Here is a 20,139-nt window from a genome sequence, read left to right as displayed (position 1 = left end):
TCAGAGTGAGTGAGTGAGTGAGTGAACTTTATTCGGTCCACAATAGACGCGAGTAAACTCGACGTCACCTGGCTAGGCCCACTCGGGGACCATCAGGTCAAACCTGACGGCCCTCTCACGGGCCCTCTGGACTGCCAGGATTTGAGAGGTCTGATCCTGGGCCTTAATAAGCGTTATCATTTCCTCTTGTGTGAAAGGGGGACCGGCAGAGGCGCAGCCTCACAGGACATGCTCGAAGTCCGCATAACCACCACACAGGGGGCAGTCCGGGCTTGGGAACTGTTCGGGGTACATTGTGTGCAGTGCCGCAGGGCTCGGGTAAATGCTGGTTTGTAGAAGTCTGAGAGTGACTGCCTGGGCCCTGCACAGTGAGGAGTGCTGCAGAGGCAGGAGCCTTCTTGAAAGGTAATTGTGTTAGCAGATCTCGTTGTACGAGCAGAGAGGCAGAGTCGATGTACTTTGAAAGCTTGATACAGAACGTGAGGCGCTAGCGCGTGCTGTAGACCGCCATGCGTGGCTACCTAATGGGGAAAATTTGCTCGGCCCAACGTCGGGCAATTATATGGTGGCCGACCGGTCCACGTGTGGCCCCTGCCAGGCCATTGCGGTTGGGTCGTTCTTGGGGATTGACATCGGTCTTACATCGGCCAACTATTAGGGTGCCTACATAGGGCCGATCATCGTTGCCAAGCTGGAGGACTATAAACGTGGGAACTTCAAACGAGTAGCGACTTCAAAGCTGCTAACCTGGCCGACGTCAGATCAGATGGCAATTTGTAGGTCTGCCCATGTCTGAGCCTATACGTCAAACCTAGCATAGCCCCTGACAATTTAAGATTGGCCCATGACAGTTTAAAGGTTGACCCATGTTTGGGCCTACATAGAACCTAGCATGGCCCAGGAAAATTTGTAGGACGGCTTATGTCTGGGTTTACGTCGAGCCTAACATCCAAGTGACAACAATGACGTCCTATTGATATCTTATGAAAAGCCACTGCCAGGACGACATGGATATCCTAGGGAAGTGTCGAATACGTCCTGCGGACGTGTCTCACATGACCGTTTGGCCGCATTTTCCTTGTCCTGCGGACATCCCTTGAATGTCCGCGAGGGACATCACGGGGACATGCTGCGTACATTTTCCGGACATGTCAGGGCCTTTTGCACATTGTTCGCCTGTTACGGTCGCAGCACACGCTGTGTGACAGATGCAATGGGCAGAGTGCCCACGCATCATAATCAACAACAACAATCAATTTCGCTTGATGGCGAAGCATAAAAGCGATAGCATGGTTTCATTGCACTGAAAGAGTCTCAGAAGGCTGGTGTGATGAGGCGCGTGCCAGCGGTGTTGCAGGCGTCGCACGTTGATGGAGCGCGAAATGAGATAAATGGAAAACATGGGAAAACCGTCGGCGTTGGTCATCGTCCAAAGAAAGGATTACATAATTTAACTTGACGTTCACCACGGTGCGGTATGCACACAGCTCCTCAGCAAGAACGCTATAATATGTGTGCACTCAACGCCCATGCCAGCAGTGGAAGCCGGAACGCAGTCATGGCTCCAGCAAAGCTAAAGCCCCTCCATCAGCTCGGCGGTATAGTGCTGTGGAGGGGCTGAACCGATGGAGCTGAGCGTGCTATGCGTCCACTTGGCTTCGTAGGCCATGGAAACAAACACATTTCGCGTCTCTGGAAGCGTTCGAACCCTACACGCGTGTGCCGCGCATGTGCCATCGATAGCACGACAGTGCGACAACGCCGACGGTGCAAATGCGGCTCGAGTGTCCATGTAATTGATATCGCAACAAGGTCAAACATGGGTGAATTTAGACTACAGAAAGGTAAGAAAGGAGCAGCCATAGGTAGATTCACTTGTACGGGTGTCACACGGCACACTTTTGATCGTTATTGATCCCGATCGGGATCGAATTTCTGGTCGCGATTGGCTTCCTTGCTCAATATGCGGGATGGAGCCAATCGCGGTCGAAAATTTCGATGCGGATCGGGCTCGATCGCGATCGAAAGTGGCCGTGTGACACCGGCATTACACGACCCGCTTGAAACAGTTTAAAGTGGTTCTGTGAGAGTTCATTCTGTGAGAAAAGTTCGGTAAATAACTGAAGAAATAAAGACCAAGTTTTCTTTACTAATTTGACAACGATGAAGCGCGAACATGGAACTAAAGGAATACGACACCGACGGGACAAGCGCAACTAACTGCATGAATTGTAACACCTGTCCTAACCACCTAACCACGCCGTTGCACTGTACTAGTACAGTGCCTAGAATATACTCCAGGCACTGTAGTACTAGTGGAATGACCGCGCTTCTTGAGCGACTATCGCGGCTGCGAAAGTAGCGGCGGCGCTGGCATCGAGACACCTTAGGCACCCTAAGACTTAGGGAGGCGCACATCGAAGCCTGCGCGCCATGTGTACAGGCTATATAAACGCTACTTCCGCAACTTCTTTCATTCAGTCGCGCCTCAGGACGCGTCCTTTGAGTCAAACGAACTTTTTTAGCGTCCGAAATTTACTTTCTCTATTTTAGCCAAAACCGCGATGCATCGAGCGTTTCGGTTAGGGAGCCAACATTCAAGCGCTGTGTTAGGGTGGTGACATACTTTATTTATTTATTTATTATTGCGATAGCAATTATATGGACACTCAAAAGCAGATTTCTGCCGTCGGCGTCGCCGTCGCCGTAGCCGTGAGGTTCCGTATGACGTCAATGGAGATGAAATCGTCGCCGCGCGCCGAACGCTGTATGTGCGAGTGAAAGGGCGCGAGGGGCGCGCGCTTTCACGGGGAGTGAACGCACGGCGGAGAACAAACGCGCGTTCTGCGCCGTGCTCTAAGGGCTGCAGAAGTAGGCGTCTCTTTCCTCCTTTACAATCACCATATATGTAGAGCAAATGCGCCTTCTTCTGACGCACGAAAGGCCGTGGGGGGGGGGGGGGGGGGGGGGAAGGGAGGCGACGTTTAGCTGCGGCACCAAGTGCCTATTTATATCAGAGGCTCCGGCAACAGTCACCAACGCCGCACGCATTTTGAGCGAACGCGGGCAAAACGCCGACGGCGTCGACAACAGTTCTGCGTGTTGCCGGTGCTGCTGCATGTCCAAGTTTATACAGCTGATAAAGCTAATATCATTACTCCGTATAGCTCTCTACAAATTTGCTATCGCAATTGATGCTTCGCCTTTCAGGTGAAACATAGATCCTTTTATAGATCCTTTCCTTCATAGAACGAAACCGAAAACCAGCGCCTGGCAGAATAATTTCTAAATATATACAGAAGGGCATAGGGGTACGCTTATTGTGCCACCATGATGAAAACTGAGATGGGACTACTTTATAGATGGTGCGCCTGCTTTGATGCCAAGAAACGCAAGCGCAGAATAACTATATACTGAAAAATGTTGCACAGAACTGCTACTCTTTCGGCTCATGTGCACTTTGGCACTAAGTTGAGACAACAGCAAATTATGTTCTTCATACCGACGAAGGGGCACACTGTACATCTGAGATGCTTTCGCCGACAGCTTTCCTCCTTCACTGAATGAGAACATTACCAGCGTTGTCCTCCCTGTCGTTTTTCAACTTTAAGAGATCGGATCACGTGTCCAACGATAAATGATATAAATGATAAATGACGCATTTAGAGGTTGCGTTTCTGAGAAACAAAAGATGGAGATGCAGCACACCAGCATCATCAAATATTGCACAATTTGGACGAAATAATATGCCGCCTGGATGCTTATAAATACTCGCCAAGTACGAGAAAAAGGAGAACCGAGGGGCCCGAGTTTTGTCAGTCACAACCTTATGAAGACAACAAATAATGAAGTCAAGGAAAACAAAGGACAAATTATTTGTTGTTTTAATTGAAGTTTAGAAATGATAAGCTATAAAGCTCCCATGCAAAATTTGAGCGCAGCTGTATACGTGTTTTCATTTCGCTGTATATTGGCTGGCGCGGACAATCTGCGTCGTGAGGCACGTTGCAAACGGAGCTAAGAGTGGCGTGAGTGCCTCGCTAATCGGGAGATCGCGAGAGGCAGCGCGTGGGTGACGCGTGGGCGCGATTCACAGCAGCCGCCGCAGACAGACCTCCGCTCATGCAGCGCTTTGTTCCCATATATGGTATCGCTGGACGCGCTCGCCGCATGTCATCGGTGAACGGGCGACGGCGCGCTACTCTGGCGCCACCTCGTAGCAGTCGTCGCCGCAAAACACGTCTTGCGCGGCACTACGATTTTCTTATCACGCTTTCGTCATACCCTCCTCCGCGCTCCTCCTCGCGCTCTCTTCGCTATCGCAGTCTTTCATCTCCCGCTGCGTTCCGCGTTCGCTTTCATCATTCGCTGTGCTCGGTCGCATTACCAGGGCATTAAAGCCCTGGTAAAGAACGAGAAGTGGTGGCGTGGAGCAGAGGCCGAATACCCGGCTTCAAATCTGAAGGTCGTAAGTTCGAATCCTACTCCAGTCCACCCCATTTTCAGGCATGGAGTGGTGCCTGACACCGGCAAGAAAAAAAAAATATATCGCCGAGAGCTAGTGGGGCTATACTAGTTCAGGTGCAACCAAACTAGGAAGGCCCACTAAGCTTCATCAAAGTCACTCTCTCACCAGAACAGGAGTTGGCCTCCCTGGTGCAGTATTCGGCCACCACCTCCCTCATGACTCCGACATTTAACCCATGGCCCTCAGTTCCCAGTGGCTGCGGAGCACCTGACCAAGGCGGCGGTCAGACCTGCTACGCGGCAGAGGATGCTAACAATCTCTGGGTCAAGACAGGCCGCCAATGGAAACGGAACCTGGCAACGTTCAACTAGCGCACCCTCTCGAGTGAGGCTAGCTTAGCAGGACTATTTGAAGAATTATCAGGCATTTCCTGGGATATTATTGGCCTTAGTGAGGTTAGAAGAACTGGTGAGGCTTACACAGTGCTGACTAACGGCCACGTCCTCTGCTACAGAGGTCTTCCAGATAAGAAAGAATGCGGGGTAGGATTTCTAGTGCATAACAACATAGCGGGCAACATTGATGAATTCTACAGCATTAATGAGAGGGTAGCAGTCGTCGTAATAAAGCTGAATAGGAGGTACAAAATGAAGGTAGTACTAGCCTATGCCCCAACCTCTAGTCACGATGATGAAGAAATAGAACAGTTTGATGAAGATGTTGAACTAGCAATGAGAAAGGTGCAAACTCAGTATACTTTAGTCATGGGCGACTTCAATGCAAAGGTGGGGAAAAAGCAGGTTGGTGAGCAAGCAATTGGCAACTACGGCATCGATTCTAGGAATGCAAGAGGAGAGATGTTAGTAGAATTCGCGGAAAGGAATAAGCTCCGAATAATGAATACCTTCTTCAGGAAGCGCAGCAACAGGAAGTGGACCTGGAAAAGCCCTAATGGAGAAACAAGGAATGAAATAGATTTCATACTCTCTGCCGATCCAAGCATAGTGCAGGATGTAGAAGTGTTAGGTAAGGTTAAGTGCAGTGACCATAGGTTAGTGAGGTCTAGGATTTCTCTCAATTTGAAGAGAGAGAGAGAGAGTGAAATTAGTCAAGAGGAAACAGGCCAACCTAGAGGCAGTAAGGGTAAAAGCAGACCAATTCAGGCTGGTGCTTGCAAACAAATATGCAGCTTTAGAAAAGGAAGATAAAGACAACATAGAGGTAATGAATGAAACCGTAACTAGGTTGATCTCAGAAGCAGCAATTGAAGTGGGAGGTAGGGCACTAAGGCAACCAGTAGGTAAGCTCTCCCAAGAAACAAAGGACCTAATAAAGAAACGACAGAAGATGGAAATGTCCAACTCAAGAGATCAGATAGAATTCGCTGAACTGTCAAAACTAATTAATAAGAAAAAGTTAGGGATATTCGAAATTATAACGTGGGAAAGATTGAGGAATCCGTAAAATATGGACGCAGCATTAAATCAGTAAGAAGAAAGCTTGGCATAGGACAAGGCAAGATGTATGCACTGAAAGATAAGCGTGGTAATATCATCAACAATTTCGATGACATAGTAAAAGCCGCGGAAGAATTCTATACTGACCTGTACAGTGCCCAAAACAGCCAAGCTACTTTCATTCAAAATAGTGATGAACCGTATACAGAGGCTCCTTCTATAACTAGCGCTGAAGTTAGAAGGGCCTTGAAAGACATGACCAGGGGAAAAGCTGCTGGAGAAGATGGAATAACAGTAGATTTAATCAAAGATGGAGGAGATATCATGCTTGAAAAGCTTCCGGCCCTTTATACGCAATGCCTCACAACTTCATGTGTACCAGAGAGCTGGAAGAACGCCAACATTATACTAATCCATAAGAAGGGAGACGTTAAAGAACTGAAGAATTATAGACCCATTAGCTTGCTTTCAGTATTGTATAAAATATTCACCAAGATAATTTCCAATAGAATCAGGGCAACACTTGACTTCAGCCAACCAAGAGAACAGGCTGGCTTCAGGAAGGGATATTCTATACGATGGATCATATCCATGTCATAAATCAGGTAATCGAGAAATCTGCGGAGTACAATCAACCTCTCTACATGGCTTTCATAGATTATGAAAAGGCATTTGATTCAGTAGAGATACCAGCAGTCATAGAGGCATTGCGTAATCAAGGAGTACAGGAGGCATACGTGAATATCTCAGCAAACATCTACAAGGATTCCACAGCTACCTTGGTTCTCCACAAGAAAAGTAGAGTTACCTATCAAGAAAGGCGTCAGGCAAGGAGACACAATCTCTCCAATGCTATTCACTGCATGCTTAGAAGAAGTATTTAAGCTCTTAGACTGGGAAGGCTTAGGAGTGAGGATCAACGGCGAATATCTCAGCAACCTTCGGTTTGCAGATGACATTGTCCTATTCAGCAACAATGGAGATGAATTACAACACATGATTGAGGACCTTAATCGAGAAAGTGTAAGAATTGTGTTGAAGATGAATATGCAGAAGACAAAGATAACGTTCAATAGCCTGGCAAGGGAACAAGAATTCAGGATCGCGAGTCAGCCTCTAGAGTCTGTAAAGGAGTACGTTTATCTAGGTCAATTACTCACAGGGGACCCTGATCACGAGAAAGAAATTTACAGAAGAATAAAATTGGGTCGGAGTGCATACGGCAGGCATTACCAAATCCTGACCTGGGAGCTTACCACTGTCGTTGAAAAGAAAAGTGTACAATCATTGCTTTCTACCGGTGCTAACATATGGGGCAGAAACTTGGAGGTTAACAAAGAAGCTCGAGAACAAGCTAAGGACCACACAAAGAGCGATGGAACGAAAAATCTTCGGACTAACGTTAAGAGACAGGAAGAGAGCGGTGTGGATCAGAGAACAAACGGGGATAGCCGATATTCTAGTTGACATTAAGCGGAAGAAATGGAGCTGGACGGGCCATGTAATGCGTAGGATGGATAACCGGTGGACCATTGAGGTTACAGAATGGATACCAAGAGAAGGGAAGCGCAGTCGAGGTCGGCAGAAAACCAGATGGGATGATGAAGTTAGGAAATTTGCAGGCGAAAGTTGGAATACGCTAGCGCAAGACAGGGGTAATTGGAGATCTCAGGGAGAGGCCTTCGTCCTGCAGTGGACATAAAATATAGGCTGATGATGATGATGATGATGATGAAAGGACGAGAAAAAGGCTTCTCACAAAATTTAGTTTTTCTCCGAGCCCTCACATCCCTACCTTGGATACCTTCGAACCTTCGCACGCGGGCTGCGCATGCGGCGTCGACAGCTGGACAGCACGACAGCGGTGGCGGCGCAGATGGCGTGAATGCTCCTGAAGCGTCCGTATAATTGCTATTGCAATAAAAAAATGCGTAGCTTGCAGTGGCGGCGCAGTGCTATAGAGACAGCGGAGCTGATGGGCACCTAGCTAGTCCTAGCTTTTCGGCTAGGCTAAGCACTACCAAGTCAAACCTAGCATTTTCCTGAATTTATTGATTATTTGTCGATTATCGATTAGCTATTGATTGGCTATCGCAAGGTATTGGCCAAGTATTTGGGCTAGGCTAAGCACTACCACGTCATCCCCAGCATTTTCCGGAGTTTTCCGGATTAGCTATTGATTAGCTATCGATTGGTTATCGATTACTGACTAAGCTTTAGTCCCAACCATGCTTAGCTAGACTTAGCCAGGCTCAGGTTCGCTAGTTCACAGGGGTATGTGCCATTGCGCTTGGAGTCTTTCTGCACTACCACCAGGATCGGCCCACATTTTTGGATTCAGCAGACACATTACGCCCGGCTTAAACAGCTCCGCTGTTAAAAACTGAGTTTCGCCACAAGAATACAGCATTGATAGCGATAGCAAGGTTTAGAGTCGCACTGAAGCTCCTCGGGCAGTGTTATATGACCACGTCGGGGCGACATGTTGGCGCGACACAGCACGCAAGGCAACTGCCTCTGCGCAGCAGAAACAGTGCCCCGGCCACTGCAGGCGTCTCACAACGCTGCGCTTGATGAGCGTCGCATGCCAGCGGCGTTGCAGGCGCCACTAGGGAGCCTACATGCAACGCCGTTTCATGTAGGCCCCCCGACGCCACACCTCATTGGTGCACGAGACGATACTGGCTGGAAACCGTCGGCTTTTGTCAGTGCCCAATGAATGCAGACATCTGGGCCAGTAGTCACAAAAAGCACTTACGCTATGATTGTTCGTAAGAGATAATTCCAGCCAATCATGCTGGTGGACCTACCGTATACCGAAGGCGGCCGGCCGATGGCAAAGAGCACGTACGAACGAAAAGCTTTGTGAATACTGGCCCTGCTCGGCGGGACCGCTATGGGTGAGTGTACACATAGCGAGAGCAAGAAGTGGACGCGTCCTGTCTGCACAGCTGCCATGAAGGAACTCTGGGAAGGTGAGAGGAGGCGCCAAGGGCAAAGGGTGCGTGCTCTCGGGCAACCGGGTTGCGGGGATGGGCGCCAAGGAGTGGGGTGGGGGTTCGCCTCGCTCGCTCGATCGTTCGGGCTATTCGCTTACAATGGTAATCATGGTCGATGGTTCCTGCGTTTATTTTTGCAGCCAAACGCACTCAACTCTCCGCGTGCGAGCCGCACATGCTCTGTCGATAGCAGAGGCAGCACGACGGTGCCGCCGATGGCGAGAATGCACCTCGAGCGTCCGCATAATTGCTATCGCGGTAAAAGGAAAGCGCGAGAGAAGCGTCACGGGTATTGGTAGACAGCACTGTCTGCGTAAGTGTCTGTTTTAGACGTGGTGCTTAATTAGGGGAAATAACTTGTGCAGGAACAACAATTAGAAATTGGAAAGAAAGGGAAAGGGAAAGCTAAAAATGGGGAAAAAAGAAATACATCGCGGGCTTTTACAGTGCCTTGTTGAGAGAAATTATACAGTGGTCCGCATAAAAGCATCGATGCTTTCGCGGACTTCAAGTTATATGTTTGTGGTAGATATAAGAAATCTAATTTTATTGCGATAGCGGTTATATGGACACTCCAAGTGCATTCCTGCCGTTGTCGTCGCCGTGAGGTTCCGTATAAAGTCCAACGGCGATAAACTGGTCGCCGCCGCGCGCCGTATGCAGCATGTGCGAGTGAAAAGCGCGCGAGGGACGCGCGCTTTCACCAAGAGCGAACGCACCGCGGAGAGCAAACACGATGTCTCCGGTCGGGCGAAAGGCCGTGGGGGGATGGGAGGGAGGGAGGGGAGGCGACGTTTAGCTGAGGCACTAAATGCGCATCTTGCGACCGGGCGCAAGGGGAACTGGCGACTCAATCTTCCACGCGAAAGGAGGAAAGCGGGAAGGCAACGCGGGAGGGAGAGTGCGTGGCTTCTACTCTGCCAGGAACTGCGTACTTTGCGCGGCTGAGGGCTGTCGCGCGCGCCGTATCTTGAAAGCGATCTCCACACGACTCTGACCCTTGTATGCACTGTGCTTACGCCGCTCAGTTTCTGTTGAAGCAACAGACCACACGAACCTTCGGTCACTGCTCCTGCTGCGTTTGCACACGCAAGCGTTCTGACAGTGCTTGTCTGCGGTCATCGAGTGTGATCTATTCATGTTTGCTTGAGCGCGCTGACACCACGCTTGTTAATTCAGTTAGTAAGCGAATGTGTCCAAGTTTATGCAGCCCATAAAACTACTATCCTTACTCCGTATACTCTACTAGTAAATTTGCTATCGCAATTGATGGTTCGCCTTTCAGGCGAAACTGCGACTTTTTTATATTGTACCTATTCTTTACCTTTTGTTCCCTTTGTTCTTAGAGCACAAAACTGTGCCACTCAGGCCAAAGCACTGCCCAGTCCCGCTTAAATAGTATCATTGCTTTGGCGGGCTGACGAAATGTTTTATTTGTATATCTTATGTTCTATAGTCGGGTACTACTTAAGAAGACAGGAGAGGCCCCGCCCAGATGACCGAAGCGCAGCAGCCGATTTCCTCCGCGACTAAAGAAATAGTCCCGCTGACGCGACTCGCCCCGGCTTGAAGCGCGGGCTGCATGCTCTCCGTCAGCGGGGACACCGGCCATCCAACTCATGACGCAAGTCTTTAGTGCGCGCCCATTGGTGGAGGCTCGTATGCATCCGCCTTTGAGGGGGCAAATGCCGCTGGCTTCTAAAGTTGTACCCGACTATAGTAAAGAAAGAAAGAATATTTTTTTTTCTCTACGCATTCCGATTTAATGGCGATGACCGTCCTACAGATCACAAATGGGTCTTCGCGGTGTTTTGTTCGTCCGTCCGTTCGTCTTTGTTCGGACACGGAAGCTGGGGTGCAGGGGATGCTTCAACGAGCCGCTTTTGAACGCATGTGACAACACCACCAAAATATTTAGTAATCTAGCTACCAGAAGATACAAAATCGCGAGAGAAGCGTCACGGGCATTGCTAGACAGCACTGTGCGTCGGCCAGTGGCGCGGCCTGTCGATTTCACGCTGCGCGAGCGGTCGCACTAATGTTCCATGTGAGTACAGTTCAGAAAGGACGCCTTATGATTCGCATTTGACGATAGCAGTGTGGCTATTGCGCAAGTGGAAATTACCGCACCGACAAATAGGCGACGGGGCGCCCAAAATACGCTCCATGTGGTTGGTTGCCATTTAAATGACGTACGCTGCCACGTGCGACTTGTCAGCACACTGTGACCGCCTCTTCATGTAATCATAGGAGAGTTGAAACAGCGCTACCCCCCCCCCCCCCCCCCCCCCCACGAGCGTTCCCCTAAAAAATAAATAAATAAATGTTCGAGCTAAACATATACGTAAACAGAACTGTTGGCGCATGTGATCCCTCAAGGAGAACCTTTTTCGCCGTCAGTGCGTTATTATATGTGGTTCTGCGCTAGCTGTTGCGTCATTTCAGAAATATGGAGAATTTTAGTTTTTTTCTCACTCCTTTGGAATCTAGAAGCAACAGCTTCGATTATTCAAATTTGCTCTCTTCTTTATTCTCATGAAACATAACTGATTTTTCTTCCGCGGCATGTGTTTACATGAAAAGTTGGCTGTCATTTTAGGATGCATTCACGATAGTTCCAGCCAGCAAAATTTATATATTTCCCTTTTGCTCCTATGTATCAGCTGGAAATTGCTGCAACCGCAAGCAACTGCAGACAGCGAAGGTCAGGCGGTGCAGTCATGACGCATATGCAGCCGTTGCATACCAGCTGCTTCAACGGAGAAGGTCTATTTCTCGCGAACCCATTGCAGTGGATGTATTATTTATTTAACGCGATTAAGGACCACGTGTAGCAGAAAATCCAGCGTCGGTGTCGGCGTGAGCGCGCCGGCGTCGTTGGCGGAAATATTCATCCCGAACCACCACGACTGCGCAGGACCTCCGCGTGGCGCAAGGCGTTGGTGAACAAAATTGAATTTCTCAAAGTAAAATCCGTCATAAAAATCGTAAAGTACGACTTAACCATAACCTACAGACGTGATAGCGTCGCATTGTAATTGGAATATACGAGAAAACATAATTCAGTTGCCGGGAAGCCTGATAAGCAGCCAGGGATCTTTGAATGCTATCGCGTTTCACTCGAAGCTTAAGCGTCCTATAAATTTTTCTTAATTTTTTCCCCCCTGACAACGCATTATTTAGGGCTGCGGACATCAGTAAGCCTGGAAGTCGGAAGATAATGACAGAATCACCTGTCTGGTCGGATTAATTTATTATAAAGATAACTAATAATGTTTTTAACTATTTATGTCTTTAAAACAGCGTTCTCGCTATGCGGTATGCCAGAACAATGGTGGCGCCTATAATTTTCTTTCATTTCTTTAAAGCGGCAGCCACACGTAGCTACTAATGTGAAGCTGTTCTTGTTCATGTTTCCGTGGAATGGGACTTACCTTTACTACGGTGAACTCACCAAGAGGAAGGCTGTTCCAAAATGACCTTAATGTGTTTAGAACGAGAAGAAGAAGAAGATTTGAGGGGCTCAATTTTTTTGTTTGTAACTTCCATACAAAGTAACATATACAATGAAGCCAGAGAAAGCATTGTGGAAGTTGACTGTGTTTAATGGAAATGTGTAAATAATAATGTAATTGTGTTATGGCTATTAACTAAAATTAGGAACGTGCACAAATTACATGCAGCCATACTTCGTATTTGCTTGAATGATGACCCATGCCGCCGTTTGGGCAGAGCGCAACGTGGGAAAGTGAACTTAAATGTTACGAAAGAGGTTAATTTCACTGAAACGCACCCACTTAAATAAGGTTGGTAATAGTTCAGAAACTGGCCTTATTAAATCGAAGTTTTCTTTGCCTCTTCCTTCGACTTTTCCGCAGTTGCTGCTGCTGCTGCCTTGCACGTAGCGTCAGGGTGTGGTTGAGAGCTCAAGATATCGGTGCGGGAGACGAGGCAGGCGAAATCTAAAATCTAAACGTCAACGACGTTTCGGTATAGAGCGGGGCCACAATGTCCTCTGACGCGCCACGGGGGACACAGCAATGCCCTCTGGTCGCCGTAATTATGCTCTCTGGTCGCCGTAAACTACTCTCTGGTTGCCGTAAAAGCCTCAATATGCTTTTATGCTCTGTCGCAAGGATGACAAAGAATGTACAATACTATGTTACGTTTTTACTGTGTAAGCTGCATCACGTCTGTCTGGCGCAATTTAGGCGGGGCTTGGCAGCAATGCCAAGCCACGGTAAAGTGGACTTTTTCCATCGCCTTACCGTGTTGCGTGTACATGCCTAAAATTAATAAATAATAATACGATGTTGACAGCACTTAGTGGAGTATTTTACGGATGTATACTCTGCTAGTTGTGCGGTCGTCTCCGTAACGAGTACTGTCCTTAGTAGGACGCTTGCAGGCTTACACGAGACTTACACGAGAAATGTCAGACAAGTTATTGAATACCATTGAAAAAGTATTTGAAAAAGTATATTGAAAAAGCATTTGAACCGAATACTGGTTATTGAACGCAGAAAAATAAATTGGTATAGAACTAAATACTAGAAAAAGTTACTTGGAAGTGACTTGTAAGATAAATTTTATCCAAAGTTGAAAAAAAAAAGGGGGGGGGGAGGGCGAGTGGAGGGAGGGGGGATATGTCCCAAAGCAGCGCACGTGCTATGAGAGCGGCCTTAGTTTAGAGCTGCAGATTAATTTCGACCAGCTGGGCTTCTTTTACCGTGCATCCAAAGCCCGAAGTCAAAGAGAAAACAGAACATGGCACTCTACTATCGGAAGGCTTCTTTAACTTGCAGGAGTTGCTTCCCAAAGTTGCCACGTGAGTTTGAGCTGAGGCGTAATCTTTTATGCACGCTTTTACAGACGCGAACCGCACTGCGTTGTGCACCCATTTTCCTTACTCAGCTTTAAGAGGCTGTTGAAACTGGCTCACGAAGCCCGTCTTCCTTGAACGAATAGTCTGGTGTCGTGCAGGTGGTAGCTTTCTTTTCCTATGCTGCCATATCTGCGTGAAGGTTGGTACGTGCGATGTGATCGAACGCTAAAGAAGAAGAAGAAAAAAAGTCAATGCGTCTCTCTTGAAGGGCTACGCTACTTTTATTCCTTGTGTGCTTTTGTGTAGCGAGGTTCGCTGCAAAGGGGAGTTTTATCGCGTTCGTTTATTTTTCTGTATTTTTTTTTGTCGATAGAGATCTGTACCTCGCTGCTGCAGCAGTAGAATATTGCACGACTAAAAAAGCGCGGTGCCTGCTAAACTTAATTAAAGATGACAGGATAACGCTGCTCGGTTGCAGCTAGACGATAAAGTAGATGGTAATATCTAAAATAAAGAGCCAAATATACTGTGTCAAGTATTTAAGTTACAGCAGGCATTGGGGACACGATAAAGATCCCCAGGTGGTCGAAATTTCCGGAGTCCTCCGCTACGGCGTGCCTCGTAATCATGTCGTTGTTTTGACACGTGAAACCCCCGAATTATATATATATATATATATATATATATATATATATATATATATATATATATATATATATAGGATGTTCATTTTTTAGTTTTACGGAATTTTTAGAAATCGCCTGTGGCAGGTAGCATAATTCTTATCATGGATCTGGGTTGTTCGATGAGGCGGACATTAGTAGCCCGAGAAATCGAAACACATATTCAACTCATTAACAAAAATTCACCAATTAACTTCTTACTTAAGTACTTTACGACACATATTGCAATTTACGAATTGTAGCGGGTGAGCTTGTCAGGCGTATCCACTTGGAATGAATTTCCAGAATGACACCAGTTTGGAGATATGCGCCATCAAAATCGCCGTAAAAATGCACTGTTATTCCACTTACCTTTTTACCAATGTGTTGTTTTATGCATTGAAGCACAAAAGTAACTGGAAAACCCATGTAATTCGTCCCATACGTTGGGAAATAGTATCTCGAAACTGGCGTCATCCTGGAAATTAATTTCAAGTGGATGCGTCTTGCAAACTCACCGGCTACAATTCGTAAATTGAAATATGCGTCGTACACTAATTAACTAAGTAGTGCATTAGTTAATTTTTTTAAATACTTGAATATGTGTTTCGATTTCTCGGGCCACTTATGTCCGCCTCTTCGAATAACCCAGCAGTCCCAGCTCAACGGTAAGAATTATACTATATATACCTGCCACAGGCGACCTTTAAAAATAACGTAAAAGTTAAAATGAACACCCTGTCATATATATATATATATATATATATATATATATATATATATATATAAAGTTACAGCAGAAATACTGAGTTTTCCAGGTGCTTCAACTGACACTAAAGAGAAAAATAATCTCAGCTGTATTAGCAAGCTACGCTTCGACAACACCAAAAAAGCCGCTCATACCATGAGAAGCAGCTTGGTAAGCCAGAAAAAACACAGAAACGATAGACGGGAGGCGATGCCACCTTGAACTTCCCGCACCAGTTCGCCGTGACGTCACAGATTTTGACGGTGTCTGCTCGAGCCTGGCTAATTGTCTGTAAAGATGTACAGCATTGTATTCTCGAAAAGCCAAAAGACTGAACTTGGCAAGTTTCAAGAACATTTACTGAGCCACAACGTCTAAAGTGCGAAAAATATACTTATAAATCCGTGACGTCATACTGACGTAATGGTGCTGGGGGTTCCGACGTGAAATTAGAAACAATGGAACTTAGACTCATTTTCTCTTCTAGCATAAACGACCTCTTACCGCGCAATTAACGAAAACAGAGTTTTGAAGTAAGTCTTTATGAACCTAACAGGCTTAGGGCATTTCTTTAGTACCCCATAAGAGATACCAGGTTACACAGTAATTTGCTACGGCATATACTACTGACCTAAAGAAATAATAGACGTGGCATTGGAGAGATAGCAAGAAAAAGTAAGGATCAGGGATGAAACGCAGGTTGATATTTCGTGCGAATTTAGTTGAAGGAAGCTATCAAGTGGCCTAATGTGTAGGACAAATAACCGGCATTCTGTTAATCTAACCGAACGGACATTAAGGGGGGAAAATGCAGTCTTGGCTGCAGCGAGTGTCAGATTGTGCGTGTGAGGCGGTGGTCATGGTGAGGACGAGACTGGCGACGACCTTGAACCATTGCGCAGGGAGACCCTACAGTTGCCTTTCACGGGACAGGATCGGGACACGGTCTCAGGACAAGTGCGCAGCCATGGCCACGACGCTTTGCTCGCTACTAGTGCGCAAGCTCTTCACGGGCCGGCTGATGTTCTGGGTGCAGCAGCAGCGCTACATGTACAGCGTGCGGCGTGCTCTGGGGCGCTACAAGTTGGAGCGGGCCAACTCGTGGCGGCGCCGGTGCGGCCTGCAGCCCGTGTACCCGCCGCTGTACCGGCTGCAGCGTTTCGTCAGCCGGGTGCTGTGCGCCTCGTTCTGCGCCTGCTGCCACAAAGGACGCTTGGACAGGGCCGACTTTCAGGGGGGAGGACGCCTGCTGTGAGTGCGCCAAGGGCTCGTGGATCGCCCTCTCACGGACAACTTGCTCACGGGACCCGCGTTCCTTATTATTGCGATAGCAATTATATGGACACTCAAAAGCAGATTTCTGCCGTCGGCGTCGCCGTCGCCGTGAGGTTCCGTATGACGTCATTTGGAGAAGAAATCGTCGCCGCGCGCCGAACGCTGTATGTGCGAGTGAAAGGGCGCGAGGGGCGCGTCTTTCACGGGGAGTGAACGCACGGCGGAGAATAAACGCGCGTTCTGCGCCGTGTTCGCTTAAGGGCTGCAGAAGTAGGAGTCTCTTTTCTCCTTTACAATCACCATATATGTAGAGCAAACGTGCCTTCTTCCGACGCGCGAGAGGCCGTGGGGGAGGGGGAGGGAAGGGGGATGGAAGGGAGGCGACGTTTAGCTGCGGCACCAAGTGCCTATTTATATCAGAGGCTCCGGCAACAGTCACCAACGCCGCACGCATTTTGAGCGAACGCGGGCAAAACGCCGATGGCGTCGACAACAGTTCTGCGTGTTGCCGATGCTGCTGCATGTCCAAGTTTATACAGCTGATAAAGCTAATATCGTTACTCCGTATAGCTCTCTACAAGTTTGCTATCGCAATTGATGCTTCGCCTTTCAGGTGAAACTGCGACAACTTTTTTCATTTTATTGCGATAGCAATTATATGGACACTCTGCCATCGGCGTCGCCGTGAGGTTCCGTATGAAGTCCAACGGCGATAAAATCGTCGCCGCGCGCCGTATGCTATAAGTGCGAGTGAAAACGCGGGAGGGACGCGCGCTTTCACGGGGAGCGAACGCACGGCGGAGAGCAAATGTGAGTTCTTCCGTCGCGCTAAAGGTCGTGGGGGGACGGGAGGGAGTGGAGGCGACGTTTAGCTGCGGCACCAAATGCATACTTATAAAAAAAAAAAAAAAACGTTGTGAGGCGAGAAGGTGAGTAAGACTTGCGACGCTGCTCGACGAGTGTCCCATTCTGATCTCGTCGAAAATCTCCGAGCCGCCCCCAGAGGCACCGGCAATAGGCACAAACGCCGAGATTTTTGACGCTGCTCGACGAGTGTCCCATTCTGATCGTCGAAAATCTCCGAGCCGCCCCCACAGGCACCGGCAGTAGTCATCAACGCCGCGCGCGTTCGGTGCGAACGCGGGCAAAACGCAGACGGCGTCGACAGCAGTTCTGCGCGTTGCTGGTGCTGCTGCATGTCCAAGTTTATACAGCTGATAAAACTACTATCCTTACTCCGTATAGCTCTCTACTAATTTGCTATCGCAATTGATGTTTCGCCTTTCGGCTGAAACTGTGACATTCCCCCCCCCCCCCCCCCCCCCCCCCCTGTTTCTGTACCCTCGCAGTTTTTATCCGTGCTTTCCTTTACTTTCAAGGAGGTTGTCCTTGTGGCATACATGATATTTAAATGAAAGCGTGGAGGCCCTAGGGCCTTCGTGTCAGGTCTGAAGAAGTGGCCTGTAGAGAAACTGTAGTCCATTAGCTAACGCATATAATCGTCTGTGTGATAATTTCATAGTTTTAGCACCTTCTAGAATTCTGTCTTGCGTAGCCCTGGGCAGAGCCACAAAACGTGGTGAATCACCGCTGTAGATGGCGGAGCAGTACCCTTCGTACAGCCTACGCCTCCTATAATAGGAGGCGTTGGTACAGCTCACGGGATCTTCAGTTGTCGATCTCCAGGGCCGGTTGACGGTATACAGCTTTCTTATACGTCGTTTTTTTTTTTTGCGGCAGGAAGAGAAGACCGAGTCCGCAGTGAGTAGCTAGAACAGATTTTAGCAGAAAAGAACACAGGATGGAGAGACAGCAATTATTTAAGACAGCACACTCTCCCAGCAAATATCGTAGCTTGTCGGTGAAACTGCGCACGCACACTTCACGGATTGGTGCACAACGCGCATCCTACGCTCACACGCAGGAAGTCCTTGCAGCCGAACACGTTCGAGAACAGAGTGCTCAAGAGCTTCCTGGGCTTCTGCGCCGGCGCGCTGCTGACTGTGCTTCTCAACCTGGTCCTCGTGCGAATATACCAAACCACCAGTTTCCTCCTCTTTCTCGCCGTGTTCGCTTGCGGAACGTTCCTGATGCTCGGCGCTGCCTTCTCCGACAACGTCCGCTGCCTCATTCTACTCACTCTGCCTCAACTCTTCTCCAGTGAGTGCGAAGCCGAACTTCGTGTGTTGCATGTCAGCGTTATGGATGCACATCACAAAATAATCGAACACCAGAGGTAACTTACTTTATTTGACGAGTTGTCGAACAAGTTACCTTAGGCGGCTGACATACCGGCCGCTGTAGACTTTGGTTATTGATACACACATGCCTGTTCTACTGGCCGGGTATCTGTTGGGTCTCTGGTGTCATCTTTTGTGAAGGCTCATTCTCGGAGCCGCGCGAAAGCACGCGAACAATGAAAAAGCAACACAGCCCACCTTCTTCACGTCCCGTTCTTTCGCGTTGTTACAAGAATGAACCCACGCCAACTGGCCCAACTTTCAATAGTACTTGCGAACGTCCTTGGGGCCTTTATTTGGAGGATATTGTTGAAGTTGTAAAGGCATCATTCAAAGAAAGAGAGAAGCTTGTATTGTAAATGTTTGCACAAATGTCGTTGTTGGTTCCATTTTCGTTGAACAGAAATGCGTACGTCTCTAATAGTCCTGCCAAAAACCCTTCGTTAGACCGTGACGTCAAACCCTTCTTGATCCGGAGAAAATTGAACATTGACTAGCCATTTCGAATCGACGTACATGCCATGAAAAAACAAACAAACAAAAACATGCGAATCATATTACTATTAGTATTACGTTCGAAAGTGTACTTCATTTATGTTTTGAGTTACAGCAGTATACGAAAGTAGCTAGGCTATTTCGACGTAGCGCATCAATTCTTCAATTACTTTTATCACACTATTTATCACATAATAAGCAGGTCTCCACGCTTTCGTCAAATCAGGTTCCCGGATTTTGGTTGGTGGGGTTCGTGAGGGATGGCACACTAGTTAAATACCGCGAAAAGATAGGCAACTGGAACAGCCTGCCCAACTTTTCATGAAGGAATCGCTCGACTTCGACCATTTCTGTTTGACGACGGCTTACGCAGCCGAGCCCTATGGTAGATGCAACGCTGCGATTTCACTTTAGGAGAAGGCCGACTGGCGCTGATGGCGTACATCTACTTCCTGGTGCTAACGGGCCCCGCGGAGAACTTTGCGGCCAACGTGGAGGTACTGTCGCGAGGCCTCAGCTGCGGCCAGGAGAAAGTGGCCAACGAGACGCGACGAATGCTCGAAGTGGCTACTTCGCCGCTCAAGGGTGAGAAAAAGAGACGCATATGCGAAGTGTTTTAAAATGCAGCTCTTAGGCCCCAACCAGACGTTACTGCGTTGCGACGCGTCCGCAGGCGCCGTAAGCCTGAGAGAACGAGCGCAGCGAAGGATGAAAGAGCAAACGCGGAGCGCAGCGGGGATGTAAAAGGGCGATAGCGAAGAGAGCGTGATGAGGGAAGCGGAGGAGGAGGGTATGGCGAAAGCGAGACAAGAAAAGCGCAGTGCCGCGCAAGACTGGCTCTGCGGCGACGATGGTGCCAGAGTAGCACTCGTCATCTGCTCACCGATGACGCCACCGATACCATATATGGAAACAAAGAGCTGCATGAGTGTAGGTCTGTCTGCGGCGGCTGCTGTGAATCGCACCCATG

The 20,139-nt window shown here is 48.3% G+C and overlaps 1 protein-coding gene across 1 annotated transcript in view; it reads left to right on the top strand.

Annotated features, from left to right (window-relative positions):
• The first annotated feature begins 16,076 nt into the window (after positions 1-16,076).
• The window catches only part of LOC119456978 (DC-STAMP domain-containing protein 2-like), a 33,605-nt gene continuing 29,542 nt past the window's right edge, over positions 16,077-20,139 (top strand). Inside the window, exons 1-3 of the mRNA XM_037718798.2 lie at positions 16,077-16,410; positions 18,359-18,594; positions 19,584-19,754. Of these exons, the coding sequence (XP_037574726.1) occupies positions 16,127-16,410; positions 18,359-18,594; positions 19,584-19,754 (691 nt within the window). The 5' untranslated portion in view covers positions 16,077-16,126. The remainder of the gene's footprint in view (positions 16,411-18,358; positions 18,595-19,583; positions 19,755-20,139) is intronic.

This window comes from Dermacentor silvarum, chromosome 6 (genome assembly GCF_013339745.2).
Source record: "Dermacentor silvarum isolate Dsil-2018 chromosome 6, BIME_Dsil_1.4, whole genome shotgun sequence".
Lineage (NCBI taxonomy): Eukaryota > Metazoa > Arthropoda > Arachnida > Ixodida > Ixodidae > Dermacentor > Dermacentor silvarum.
The sequence above is the reverse complement of the archived record's forward strand: the minus strand, read 5'-3'. Positions and strand labels throughout refer to the sequence as shown.